This window comes from Heliangelus exortis, chromosome 1 (assembly GCF_036169615.1).
Source record: "Heliangelus exortis chromosome 1, bHelExo1.hap1, whole genome shotgun sequence".
In the NCBI taxonomy this organism is placed as follows: Eukaryota; Metazoa; Chordata; class Aves; order Apodiformes; family Trochilidae; genus Heliangelus; species Heliangelus exortis.
In genome coordinates, this window is record NC_092422.1 from 139,793,988 (window position 1) to 139,806,774 (window position 12,787).

Genomic DNA, 12,787 nt, shown 5'->3' on the forward strand with positions numbered 1-12,787 from the left:
CTTCCTCCCTCAAACACTTTCCAGTGTCACCTCCCTTCTACATTAATCTCTCCAAGTTACCCATGCCCCAGCCCCACTGCCAGTGCCTCTGCAGACCTCCCAAACTACCGTCTGACACTCTGCAGTAGGTGAACAGACCAGGCTGCCAACAAAGCTTTGCTCTTGGCATCTTGGGTTTAATCCTACTAGGATTAAACAGAACCCAGGGAAGACTTTCTCTTTGAAAATGCAAGGGTGGAAAGGCAGATTTGGGATGTTTAAAAATGTGTCTTATTACCCAGAGGGAATACACAAAAGGTAATCTCACTGATTCATGAATTTGCTTTTAAAATCCCGAATCTGCATACTGCTTAAATTAATGGTTTCCTTACCTTTCGTCTTTTCCCCCTTTACAAAAATATTATTTCTTGAAGTTTATATTTTCCATGTATCTATTTTTAGCATTTATATTGTGATTTTGATCCCAATGAACTACACAAGAATTATTCAAACAAGTGGCAGAGCAAATACTAAATGGTTTTCAGACAGTTCTTGCGCATTTCCATTTATTTATCATGAATTCACACTTGAGAGCTTGTAGAAGAATAATCTGAAAACAAACCGTACTGGCATATACCGAAACAGATAAAAATGTTTAGACTGACTCAAGCCTTTTCACCTAGATAACTCAAATTCAAATAGGGAACAAAATGATTTTAAGTTCTGAAAGCTCAGAACTACAGGGCCGACTTATTTTGGATGCTGGCTCTAAAACAAAAAACGTTCTTTCCCATTTTTTAAATCCTTACCTCTTTCTGGGCTCTATGAAGACCGTAGGCACACTGCCTCCAGGGTCCAGGATCTTGTCAATCTGCATCTGTGCCTTGCGATATATTCTGTGCTGTTCTTTGGAGTCAACCACTACCACATCATCCACCACAGGAAATTCATAGTGCCCTTTGCGCTTGGCACGAAGACGAATCTTATTGCGGTGGTGCTCAATCTCAGATTTATGCCTCAGGGCTGTTTGTATCTTAAAGAAGGAAAAAAAAATCATGTGAATTTTCATCTCTAGTTTTTGCAAATAGAACTTTCTTCTGCTGTTCTGTAAACCTCTCCCCCACACCTCACCTGCCTGCCCCTACATCTCTCCTCCCCCTCTCTTGCTCAAATCTCTGAAGGATTGAAATAAGTCATACAACTTGTAAAGACAGTTTCTATATTGGACATTTTCAAGTATTCCCATTGCCTCTCAAAGTAAATATAATATTATATACAATTCAATTGCCAGCACAGCAGGTGCAATTAAAGAGGAGGGGGCAGTTTGTTAACAAAAGGAGGGAGGAACACAAAAAACTTATCTGTCAGAAGCAACACTGCTCTGAAATAGTAAGACTAACCAGTACAGGCTGCATCTAACTTTCATTGTCAAACAGAAATATATCTGATCAATAGTGTTGAAGTCTGTCACCCATTCTCTTTAATGACCTTCATCACATAAGAAGCAAGAACTTTAAAAGGGTTAATTCAGCTCATAACTCAGAGCCTCTGCTGAGCATAAGATGACACTGCAAACTACAATGAAATGCAGCAGCAATACAAGGGCACAGCTCCCTAGATGAGCTTGGCATTATCAGTTCTTGCAGGGTGAGCATCCTTGCCTCTCTCCCACCTTGTTTTACAAATTCACTGGAGTGCATCTCACCATCTGGGGAAAGCTGCCATAACACCACATTTTTAAGTCCTGGCCCAATATTCACTGAAATCATTCCTATGAATCAAAAAGCTTTGGACACAAAACCAAGTAGCAACAATTGCTCTGCCTGAGCTGGACTAATTCTGGAACATATCTGCAGCAGTGAACTAAAAACCAAATAAAAATTCATTTTTGTGTATTCTCTCATGAAAATAAATTACAAAAAAAGCATAAAGCCAGGCTTAATGTTTACATTTATAGTTAGAATTACATCTCTTTTACCCATATAATCAGAGTTCTATTTTGCAGCCACTCTTGCCTATGCATACTATATATGTATCTACCTCTCTTCCATAAGGTACTCAGAAACAAAGTATCTTAGCACAGTTAAAGGTTTCAATAATCTCCCACTCTGAATTATGAGAAGATGACATCTTACATCCCATACAAAACCAGGACATGGGTACATGGTACTTGTCAGGTAGTGCATGATGTCATTTTACAGCACATTACCAGGGTTGCTCATATTCTGCTTACAGTAACATGAGCCTCAGAGAAAGCAGGATGTTTCTGTATGTCTACTGCCAAATAAACACATGAGAAGTTGGAAGTAATGAATGTATCAATCAAATTCACACCCCAGAATGTCCTGAGATAACTTGTTTGTATAACCTATATCCTAAGGTGCTGAAAAGTCAAAAGAGTCAAAAGAATGGCGTAGAATGAAAACCAAGCTGGGTCAGATCTTCCAATTCTCACATATTAACTTACATGACTCTTGCAAGTCATGTTCTAGCAAAAATACAGTAACACAAGGTGCCCTGACAATCACATCTGCTCCTCTCTGTGCTTAGTTTTGGTTTAGGCATCTCTTAAAACCAGATATGGTTATCTGGAAAACAATATTGTTCCTGTAACTTGTCAAAACTAAGCTCCTCAGGAACTAATGAGGAACTCCGTGGTAACAAGAAACTGGATAACTTTCACTTCCCTCTTGGCTGGGCATAAAGTCCTCCAGAAACATTCAAAGAACTTTAAAAATACCTCTTTATTGATTTTGTTGGTCTCTGCTACTCGATCAGAGAGTACTGAGTTCTGAACTGGAGGTGCTGCCATCGGCTGCATAGCAATCAGCTGGATCTTGCTTGGGACCCGTCTGCTGGCATCTGAGGAACGTGACATCCTATCCACATGTTCAAAGATAGAGGCTGAGGAGTGCTGCTCATTTCCACTGCTGGTCTGAGGAGGTCCTAAATCACCAGAATGAACACAGAGTAAAGGTGTGCTGCTAGGGTTATCTCAGTCAAATGTTACAGATGCTGTGCTACAAGGCTGCCATGTTTTACATCTGTCTTTAATTTGCCCCACAGGCCTTTCAGATGATTCATATTTAGCATGCAAACCCAGTGGTTTGCAATTTATAAACACTTTTCTGTTACATTTCCAGAAGGTGAGCTGTCATTCTTTATTTCTGTATATCAAGCTCTTGGCATTTGCAAACCCCCCATATCCTAATCTACTTTACTCCATAAAAAAGCTGTTCAAGTACATACTGCTAATGGTTTCTCTTATCAATACTGAAGGAAATGCAAATTCCCCAAATGGAGGTTCAAAGAGCAATAAAAGAGGTCTGAAAACGCACTTCCTTAAGTGACAGGAGTGATACATGAACTAAACAAAAAAGCCTTTTTAAATCCACACAATAAGCAAATAGTTTTACAAGACATATTACTGTTTGAAGCTTCTAGAGCACTGTTTTGTTCTCTGTTTATCCTGTGACAGGATAAACAATTCACAAAGTAAGAAGCAAGCTGCACAAACACTGTCATGCTGTAAACTGTTGAAGAAGTTAAATCAACTCAAATACGATCAGCAAAAGATGTGATGGAAACCAATACAAGTTGTGGCCCTGCTCCTGCCAACAGTTAATAATTTCAGTTAAGTTCATTAATATGTGCAGTTAAGTAGATATTTAAGTATTTTAGCTGGAGCTAGGCCTACAACAGGGACCATTATGTGGATTAGAATTGCAAAAACCGTTGAAGAATTGCAAAACAATCTGCTGTCTTGTCCACATGGTAAAGCCATAAATTCTCAAACTGCTTTTCATAATGAAATATAAGCAATAAAGAGATTTAGATTTGTGACTTTTGATGGAGGAACACAATAGAGTAGAGGGACATAGTTCCACATCCTTGCACAGACTTCTAAAAGATTCAAATCAGGAGGAGAATCTGATTTTATTCCAATACAGAATTAATTGTTCATCTGCCACATACAGCTCCAACAAAAAAGAAGGAAAACAACCATTGCTGTGATCCCCTTGCAACACGTGATGGTAATGAAGTATAGGAATCAGAAGATGAGTGAATGCTATCTTCTGTGGAAGATCACTTGCTCCTTTGCTTCCCTCTTCTAGCACAAAAGGGAGCAGGAGGGGAAAAGAATTGGTACCCTTTTGTTATATTCAGCACATTACTTTGGGGCTGGGAAGCAATCTGGCCACAAGCTAAGCAAAATACTTATTTTTCATGTTGCTCTAACTTGCATCATCAAACGTATACATTTGCATATGGTACACAAAATTTATAAATGTGACCTTCCTGTGTAAGCATCCTTAAAAAGAAGGTAAACAGTTCCACTCTAGAACTCTCTGTCCCAAATGTTTTGTAAGACACAGAGCCTAAACAAGACACCACAGAACCACAGAACTGTAATGGTTGGAAGAGACCTCTAAGAGCATCACATTCAATAATCACTATCACTCTACAATAAAATAAAATAAAATAAAATAAAATAATAAAATAAAATATATGTATCACCATGCCCAATTGAACATGTCCTGAAATGCCTCATCTACATTGTTTCTAAATACATCCAGGGATGATGACTCTATCACCTCTCTGGGTAGTCCATTCCAGCACCTAACTCTCAGTAAAAAAATTCTTCTTCCTAATATCTAATTTTCTGTATCTATTTATATGATCTTTACCATGTGGCATTTTCACAGCCTCGTCTTCATGCATTTATTAAGAGCATGCAAGCATTGCTTCTCTCAGAGGGATACAAGACACATCTCAAGTAGCTAGTGTGAATCCCTCCAAGTGACCCTGTAGCACAATGGAAAACTGAACTGCATCCATCTTTCTCATTTTCCCCATACATCAGTAATTTTTCCCAATCTTTCCAGTCTAACAGCATTTCTCAAAGCTCACTGACCTCCAAAATAAAATGTTAAGGTTATTTTCATATTGCTTGGTTAGCCAGGTCCGACACATTCAGTTATGCTGAGCATCTTTATAATTTCATCCTGAGCCTTCCCTTTTGTGTGTATAAACAAGTGTTTGGCAGAGGCCACAACTCTGTTTTGTTAAGGCTCTACAGTAACATGTTATGTTACCCTCCTTTGCAGAACAGATATACATACAAAAAACCCCAAAACATAATCTGCACCTGGCCTTTAATTCCTTTCTGCAGGCATACACTGAATGTGTCTATAAATACAAACCAAGATGGAAACAGATAAAGCAGATAAGAAAGCAGGGAACTGCACAGTGCTGTACACATACAACAAAAGAAGAAAAGATTTCTAACTCAACACATGAATGACCTTCTTTAGAAGTTTTGAAAGAGCAAAACGGTTTCTCATTTCAAAGTTCTTATATTACACTATTGTCCATGGTTATAAATCTTTCTTATAAAACTATCAGATGGCTCTATATGAATGAAATTTTCATCTCAGACTAGACAGCTGAGGCTGAAAAATAACTGAGAGGAATAACCCAAATACCAGACAGAACATCTTTAAAAACCAGTCCACATAGGTCACTTTTTAGGATCAGCCTTCATCACTGTTTCCTTGGTTGAAACTACCAAATGAACTGAAATGTCAGAAAAGTTAATTTCTTGGCAGAAAGCTATGATTTCATACAAAAAACAACGAAGCTGGAAATAGAGGAAGGCTATTGCTTCCTGCACCCTTGTGAAATAAAAAGAAGAGACACGGTAACAGAAGTGCATAAAATCAGGTAAAGTCAATGGGAATGTCCCACTGGTATTTGAATCATGCCAGAGTATGCAGTTTCAGATAAATGTCACTGTTTCTTTGTATCACAATAGATTATGTTCCCAGGAAGCAGCTGATGACTCTCATTAGTTAATTTTACAAATCCATCAATGGAGAGCATCATAGCCAGCCCTATATCCATCATTCTCTGTCATCTTCCCATCTCTATGGGTCCTTAATTTATCACTTCATATGGTATGCATGATCAAAGTCAGTGTCAGCTTTCTCCAGTTCCATCTTTGCTAAATCTCAGTTCTAACCAGAAAAACAGTAGCTCATGAGAAAATATTTGTGCTTTTTTTGCAGCTAGCCTGGAAAGTCTGGGGCTTCCAGTAAAGACACTAACTTCAAGAACATTTGTAACTTGGACAGCTGCCTCAGTTTTGCTTCTTTCACAGTGATGTTTTCCTCAGTAATTTGAAAGAACTGGGAGGATATTAGAAAAATGTGCCTAAATTGGATGACTGTAATATGTGTTGAAAAATTTGTAATTTTTCATACTTTAATGGTTCAAATGCAATTTTTGTTTTCTAGACTCAGAAAAAAATTTCCTTCCATTCCTAAGATACAGTTGCAACTACCCCAGCACCTCTATCTGTATTTGTACTCAACTATCAGCTCTGTTTACTTACCCACTCTGTTTGCTCCTGATAACAGAAAGGAAAAAAGAAGAGACAACACAGTAATTATTACAAATGATTCAGCTAGAATGGCAACTGGAAAAAAAGACAGCAGTAAGAGGATTGCATCTACTTTTGAATGAGATACAGGAACTTGGATGAAACTGCCAAACCTCAGCTGCACAAAAAGGAAGCTGAATCTGCCACTTAACAGAGCTCTGCAGAGAATGCCTACAATTCTGGATGCTAACAATAGTCCCTATGATTACCAAACTAGGGGCACCAAATGCTGAAAAAAATAGTGTATTTGATACAGTAAGGGCATGATAGGTAAAAAGGACACATCTTGCACAATATGCTTGCTGCCTATGCCAGATAATTCAGATGAAGCAATCCCTATCATTTCTACACTAAAAGGGCATGTTAAGCCTTTCATAATAGTTTAAAGACAGATGGAAAATGAAGAAATAAAAATGGACCTCCCAGGTAATAACTGGGAGTACATCCCACTTAAGTCTATAAGGGCAACAGAACTGCAGATAGATAGGCTGGGGCAACTGATAAGCCACCCTGAGATGAGCTCTGTGACAGCATAATTGTTTTTCTATTTATGTACTTGGTCATGAGTTTTGGTCCTTGGAACTAATCTAAGGCACAAAAGCATTTAGCACCAGTACAGTATCTTCTTTTTGTACACTGTGTAAAGTACATGAAACAGACACTGTCTGCTGTATTATTAGAAAGTATAACTTTCCTGTCACATCAGCAGATCCTGTGTTCTGTTTTCTTACATGTTCATAACAGAGGAAAGCCTCCTCCAGCACCCTTGCTCTTCCACATTGTGCAAGTTTGGAATACTCTATTTTAAAGTTGTTGTTTAGTCACCCAAGAGCTTGCAGTTTATACAAACTATCTTACATATTCCTTAATCTCAGTTCTTCAAAGTAAGGAAGAATTGATATTGTCTTTTATTATCTGAATTTCACAGATACTGTCCTCCTCAGCAGTCATTATCACATCTCAGATGGTACTTCACAGAGTACATGGAAAAACATTCAATATAAAGATGAGACTGCTCACAATGTGGTCAATATCTTTTTCTTCTCAGTTTCTGCTCCTGCCAAGGTCATGCATATTAAGAATAAATGGGGATATCTCAAACTCCTTTACTAGATCCTCAGAATCAGAATTTTGCCTAGGAAGAATATTGTGATTTAGGGCAAAGATCTGGTAACTCAAACCTCAGGCATGGAGCAAGCCATCTAAATGCAAGTGGCTCTCAGAAAAAAAAAATTAGTGTTTGTGTAGGCACAGTTAAGAACACACTATTTAACAAGAAAATTATTTAAAGAATGCTTTAATGAAAAGAATGAAAATGTTTTTTTTATAAAGTGTTCAATGAGAAAAAAATATACCTTAGAGTACCTCCAGGATAATTGGGGGCACTTTAACTTCAAGAAGGTTCTTCAAAAAAGATAACTAATGTATTAGCGCTGCACTTTCATCTTTCTAAAGCACAATGATGAGGACATTTTGAAATCTGAATTAGAACTTACTTGTGAAACCTTTTCCTCTCTGGCCTCTTTTCCTTAATCTCACTTTTTCAAGTTACAGCTACATAGAACCAAGCTGTATCAAGTCCTGCTGTGACCTCTACTGCCCACGAAACTTTGTGCAAGATTGCTACCCTGAGAGACACAATTAAGTCTAAATGGAAAGAGGTTTGCCAGCTGTGTGTGGGAGAGAAAAGGAGGGAAGATTCATTCCTGCTAAGCCATTAGTTTCAGAGGCTTGCTGGAATTAAAGGAATGCACAGATCTTCAGTTTCAACAGAAGAAACTAAAGCAAAAAGGAGAGGAATAAAAATTTTTTGTGACACAAACTATAAGAACTAGCAGTCAAAGGTGAGTTTAGAAAAATTACAGCACTCGAGTAACTCTTCAACCTGAATAAAGCAGTGCTGGTGCACACCAGACAAAAAAGAAAAGGAACAAACCCTTCTTCACTGCTCTGCGTGGTTTGCCCTCGTTTGCAGTAGTTGATGGTCTTGCAGTTTCTTCTCCTGTCTCTCTCCCACTGGATTGTTCACTTGCTGTGGAGTCAGCATCCGATGGTGAAATTCTGCCACAAACATTAAAAAAACAACCAAACCAACATGTAACATAAGTTTGCAAAGGGGAGCAGTTCTCAAGCACAAAAATCTTGTGCTAAAATATCTTGTTAAGACTGTTGTCTTTTTTCTCTGTCCAGAAGTAAATTTATAATAAACTATTGTTAGATATTCAATGCCGTGACGTTATTATTACTGCATGTGAAAACTGACTGCAATAGCATTTGCATGTGACAAGATTTTAAACTCACCTTTCTTTTAAAATACACTCCAAGAAAAAACTGCATTTGTAAGTAACAGTCTATTAAAATGTAAAAATGTAATTAGAAATAAGAAAACTGTGCCTGTAATTAGTCAAATAATCAGCCTTGACAACTTGGGGGTTCTTTTGAGAACATTACAAGTCCATGTGAACATTTTTCTGACCTGTTAAATGTAGGCACATTAAAAATTACTGCTTTTATGTATTTATCCCATGCAGTCATGAGGTTCTTAAAAATATTTGTTCCCCAAAAATTACAATTTCAACGTTCCTAATTTTTTCACGCAATCACAAAAAATATAAAGAAATACTGTGATTTTCCCCCAACAGACTATTTCAGCTATAAAATTATTCTGACAGTATAAAAATAGCAAAAATATAGGGCATGCACCACCACCCAGCTGACACCAAAGCTTGTCTTTTCATATGGGATCAGCCTTTGTGATAAGAGTGTCCAGTGACCATTTTGTATTGCGAACATTCATGCTCTGTTCCTGCAGGGAGTTCACCACTGGAATTGTGCAAGTGTCTGTGCATTAACCTTGTTAACTGCAAGATTTGCTAGGGCTAGATGGGTATCCTGAACTAGTTATTGAGGTCTCAGTTAAATATCAAACTGCCTAAAGCAAATGGAATAACAAAACTATATATAACCAGACAAGTTCATTGAAAATTAAACCTACTTCCTGCAGCAGACAAATGCTCTGAATTCACCTCCACTTTTTCTCCTCCCTGAACAATCCATAGATAATTGAACTCCTTCATTCTTTTCTGTGGGGCTGTAATACTAGTAAATCATCACCACCCTCTCCCCCCCCCCCCCCCCCCCAAGAAAAAAAAAAAAAAGAAAAAAGAGAAAAAAAAAAGAAATGGTTCTTAGTCAGCTCTGCAGCATTGCATCTCTTCTAAGGTGGAGAGGGTGGGCAGAGCTATCATATACCCACCAACTTTGTCTTGGTACAGCAGAGTATAAGGCTGGAGTTCAGTTTCCAGACTGGCTACTGACTTTTTGTTTCACCTTGCTGTGCTTTGTTTTCCTTCATACTCTTTCCTCAGTATATCTTAATTATCCTTAAGTAATTTATACAAACATAAGTAGTGCTTAGTCAACATCAGTCATTCCTTGTAAGTACTGAAGAATATGCAGTTTTATCATCTCAAGCCAAAACAAGGGGTCCAAGTCTCAGCTGGAGCACAGACATGCCCGTGCTTTCTGAACTTAGCCACTTTTATTTTTCACTGTTTTTCACAGACACAGAACATGTACTCACATCACCACTCTTCTTCCTGGCATGCAACATACAGTCCTGGGATTGCATTGTGATGAACTGATTTATCTATTTCCTTACAAAAAGGAAAACAGCTAAAACCAACATAATACACTGTGCTACCATTTCACATTTCAACTTCTGCCTCAGGGAATAAATGTTTTAAATCTCAAGCTGACATGGGCACGTCAGCATGTTAGGGAGATGATGGTAACATCTCCATAGTTAAGCCTAAATGGAGATTTTCTCTTAAGGGAATATGAGGGATAGGAGGGAAATTGTCTTTTGAAAACATCTTAAACTGCTTGAATATAGATGCTGTTAAGAAAAGAAGTATCTTTGCTCCAAATTTGAGCAATGTTTAATTATTGTCTTCAGGAGAAGCATTAAAATGTTGGCTTCTGATAATTTTTCCTGATTCATTTTCTGAATTATTCTTGATGGAATACAGTAACAGCCTTGAGTTTAAACTTCTTTCTTATGTGAACATGAACATAGATACCTAACCCTCCCTCTAAATATTCTCTGTCTTAGGCCACTTCTGATTTTCTTTAAGAAACACAGAACCTCTTGTCGTTCTGATTTATATTAGTTTGTTTTAATTTATTTAAGCTACTCCAAAAAGAGTTAGCTAATATTTCTTCTCTTATTTTCCTATTTGGATACCTTCGACTGTACCACTGGTACTCTATAGGGAGCTAGGAAGACAGGCTCAGCATCTGACAAGGTGGAAACTGAGTTGTATAAAGCCCACGTGGGGAAGATGAACCAAGGATCTTGGGATAACTGGGGATTTAGAGGAAGGTTGAGTAGAGCAGCAAGCTGTGTCACAGAGACCTGCAGTTCGAGAACTGCCATTAGTTGCTTTCTAAGTTGATTCATATTTGTTCTTGGTTGTGTTTTTCTTTTTTCCTCCCACCACACAAGAATACATAAGTAAAAGCACTGGGGACACAGAGCTGGAGACACAATGAAAGGAATGGTGAGAAGAGGAATTACTGGAAAATGGAGCACAGAGAAGCTCCACAGTGAGGAGCTGTTTGTGACTCTTCACAGCACCACTTTCCTCCAGGCTTCATTTTTATTTGTGTTTTTTAGAAGTGCATCTCCTTCTTTACTGCACAGCTCTGTTACAGCACCTATCATACAAACACAATCCTTTCCAGCAAGACACATTCACATAATTGGATTATTAGAAAAGATTATGAAATTACTGCTGAAGGTTGATGGACACTTCTCCAGTTGCACAGCTCCTTTTTCCTCACCAAAGTTGGTTTGCTATGAGAGCAACCACATAATGACAAATGAAAATACTCATGCATCTTCCCTGAATTTTGGTGATACTGCTTATTTCTGTAAATTCCAGGTTATCATACAGATATTACTCACTATTTATGTTACTGAAACACACTCCTATTTGTCAATGGTTTTCATTTATTTTCAACCACTTATTGCCTTAGCTAGAGATCACTACTAAGAAAACATACACTTGGTGTTTCCAATAAACAAGCAATTACTTGACTCCAGCTGATCTAGTCCTGTCTTAAATAACACTCTTAACTGGGCATGTTGTCTTTAGGAGAAAAACAGACATTAAATTCTTGCAGCCTTTTAATAAGGAGTAGCAAGGTATAACTCTGATAGCCCAGTAGAAAACTCAAGTCCCAGAGCTCTGGAACAGTTTTTTCCACTGAAACTGCCCTATGAATACAGCAGTCACCAGCCATTAACCTGTCATCTTCTACATTTTGGTTTTCCTCTGTGAACTGACCTCCCTCTGTGTCGAACAGTCTTCGAAGGCTTTGAGGAAGCCTTGGATTTGGGGCTGGGCACATCTCCATTTTCAGATGGTGTAGTATCCTTAGTAGGTCCTGGTAAAGGTGCTGGCTCATGGATAATGAGGACATCATCTTTATTATGCTGGCCCAGATGCTGCTTAGCAAAATCAAAGCCTTTCACACTGGGGCCCTGTAGCTGTGAGAGAAGAACAAAGACAAAGAACAGGAACCATGAGTGATCATGAGTACAAAGGCTTTGTTTAAGATCTGCAAAAAATGTCCTAGGATGGTCAAGATCCAGTAGTCTCAGGAATGAACATGAGAGCTGCGGGGAAAAGAAAAATAAATGTCCCATGATTCTGTCAAATCAGCAAATCTAGTTTAAAAAATAGTTTTCTGTTGCTGCTATGTCTACTTCCAGCTATTTCTTTAGATTTAATAATAGTGTGAGGAGGTTTTTGTGTACTTGTGAGTGCAGGGCCATAAACAACTGTGTACTAACTGAAATGGTTAGCACTGCCAGGTTTCTTTCAATTCCTTTCAGTCAAAATGAATAGTTTAAATAGTATGAATAATGTCACTGCTGATCTTTCTAATTCTGAGCTCCTCAAATCTGCAGGAGTCTGGGAGTGCTTGTACAAACACTTAGTTCATCTGATGAAAGATAAACATTCTGCAGATCTGAGCTGTACAGCAGCCTGGCAATGACTTTTCAGCCAGCATGGATGTCTCCAGAAAAGAATTGAAAATCTCTTAGAAACTTCATACTGAATAGACAGAAAAATATATAAAATACTTTGGAGTTTAGAAAAATTACATACTTATCCTAAAGATCTTATTAAGGGATTATGGATTCAATGGTTGTCTCGTTTGAGAAAAACACAGAACTTAGCTCTTTATTTCCATAACTGTACTTATAAAAAAAGCTCATCTCACCTTGTCAGTGACTTGATTCAGAATTAATTTAATCAAGACTCCAAGTTCCAAGCTCTCCTGCTGATTCTGGGG

General features: G+C 38.0%; 1 protein-coding gene across 3 annotated transcripts in view; it reads right to left on the reverse strand.

Annotated features, from left to right (window-relative positions):
• KIAA1549 (KIAA1549 ortholog) overlaps positions 1-12,787 on the reverse strand; it is a 152,468-nt gene that overhangs the window by 15,594 nt on the left and 124,087 nt on the right. For all 3 annotated transcript variants that reach the window (XM_071727743.1, XM_071727735.1, XM_071727752.1), the window contains exons 11-14: positions 11,773-11,975; positions 8,358-8,482; positions 2,720-2,925; positions 789-1,012 (exon numbers count right to left, since the gene is read on the reverse strand). In XM_071727743.1, coding sequence (XP_071583844.1) covers positions 789-1,012; positions 2,720-2,925; positions 8,358-8,482; positions 11,773-11,975 — 758 coding nt within the window. The remainder of the gene's footprint in view (positions 1-788; positions 1,013-2,719; positions 2,926-8,357; positions 8,483-11,772; positions 11,976-12,787) is intronic.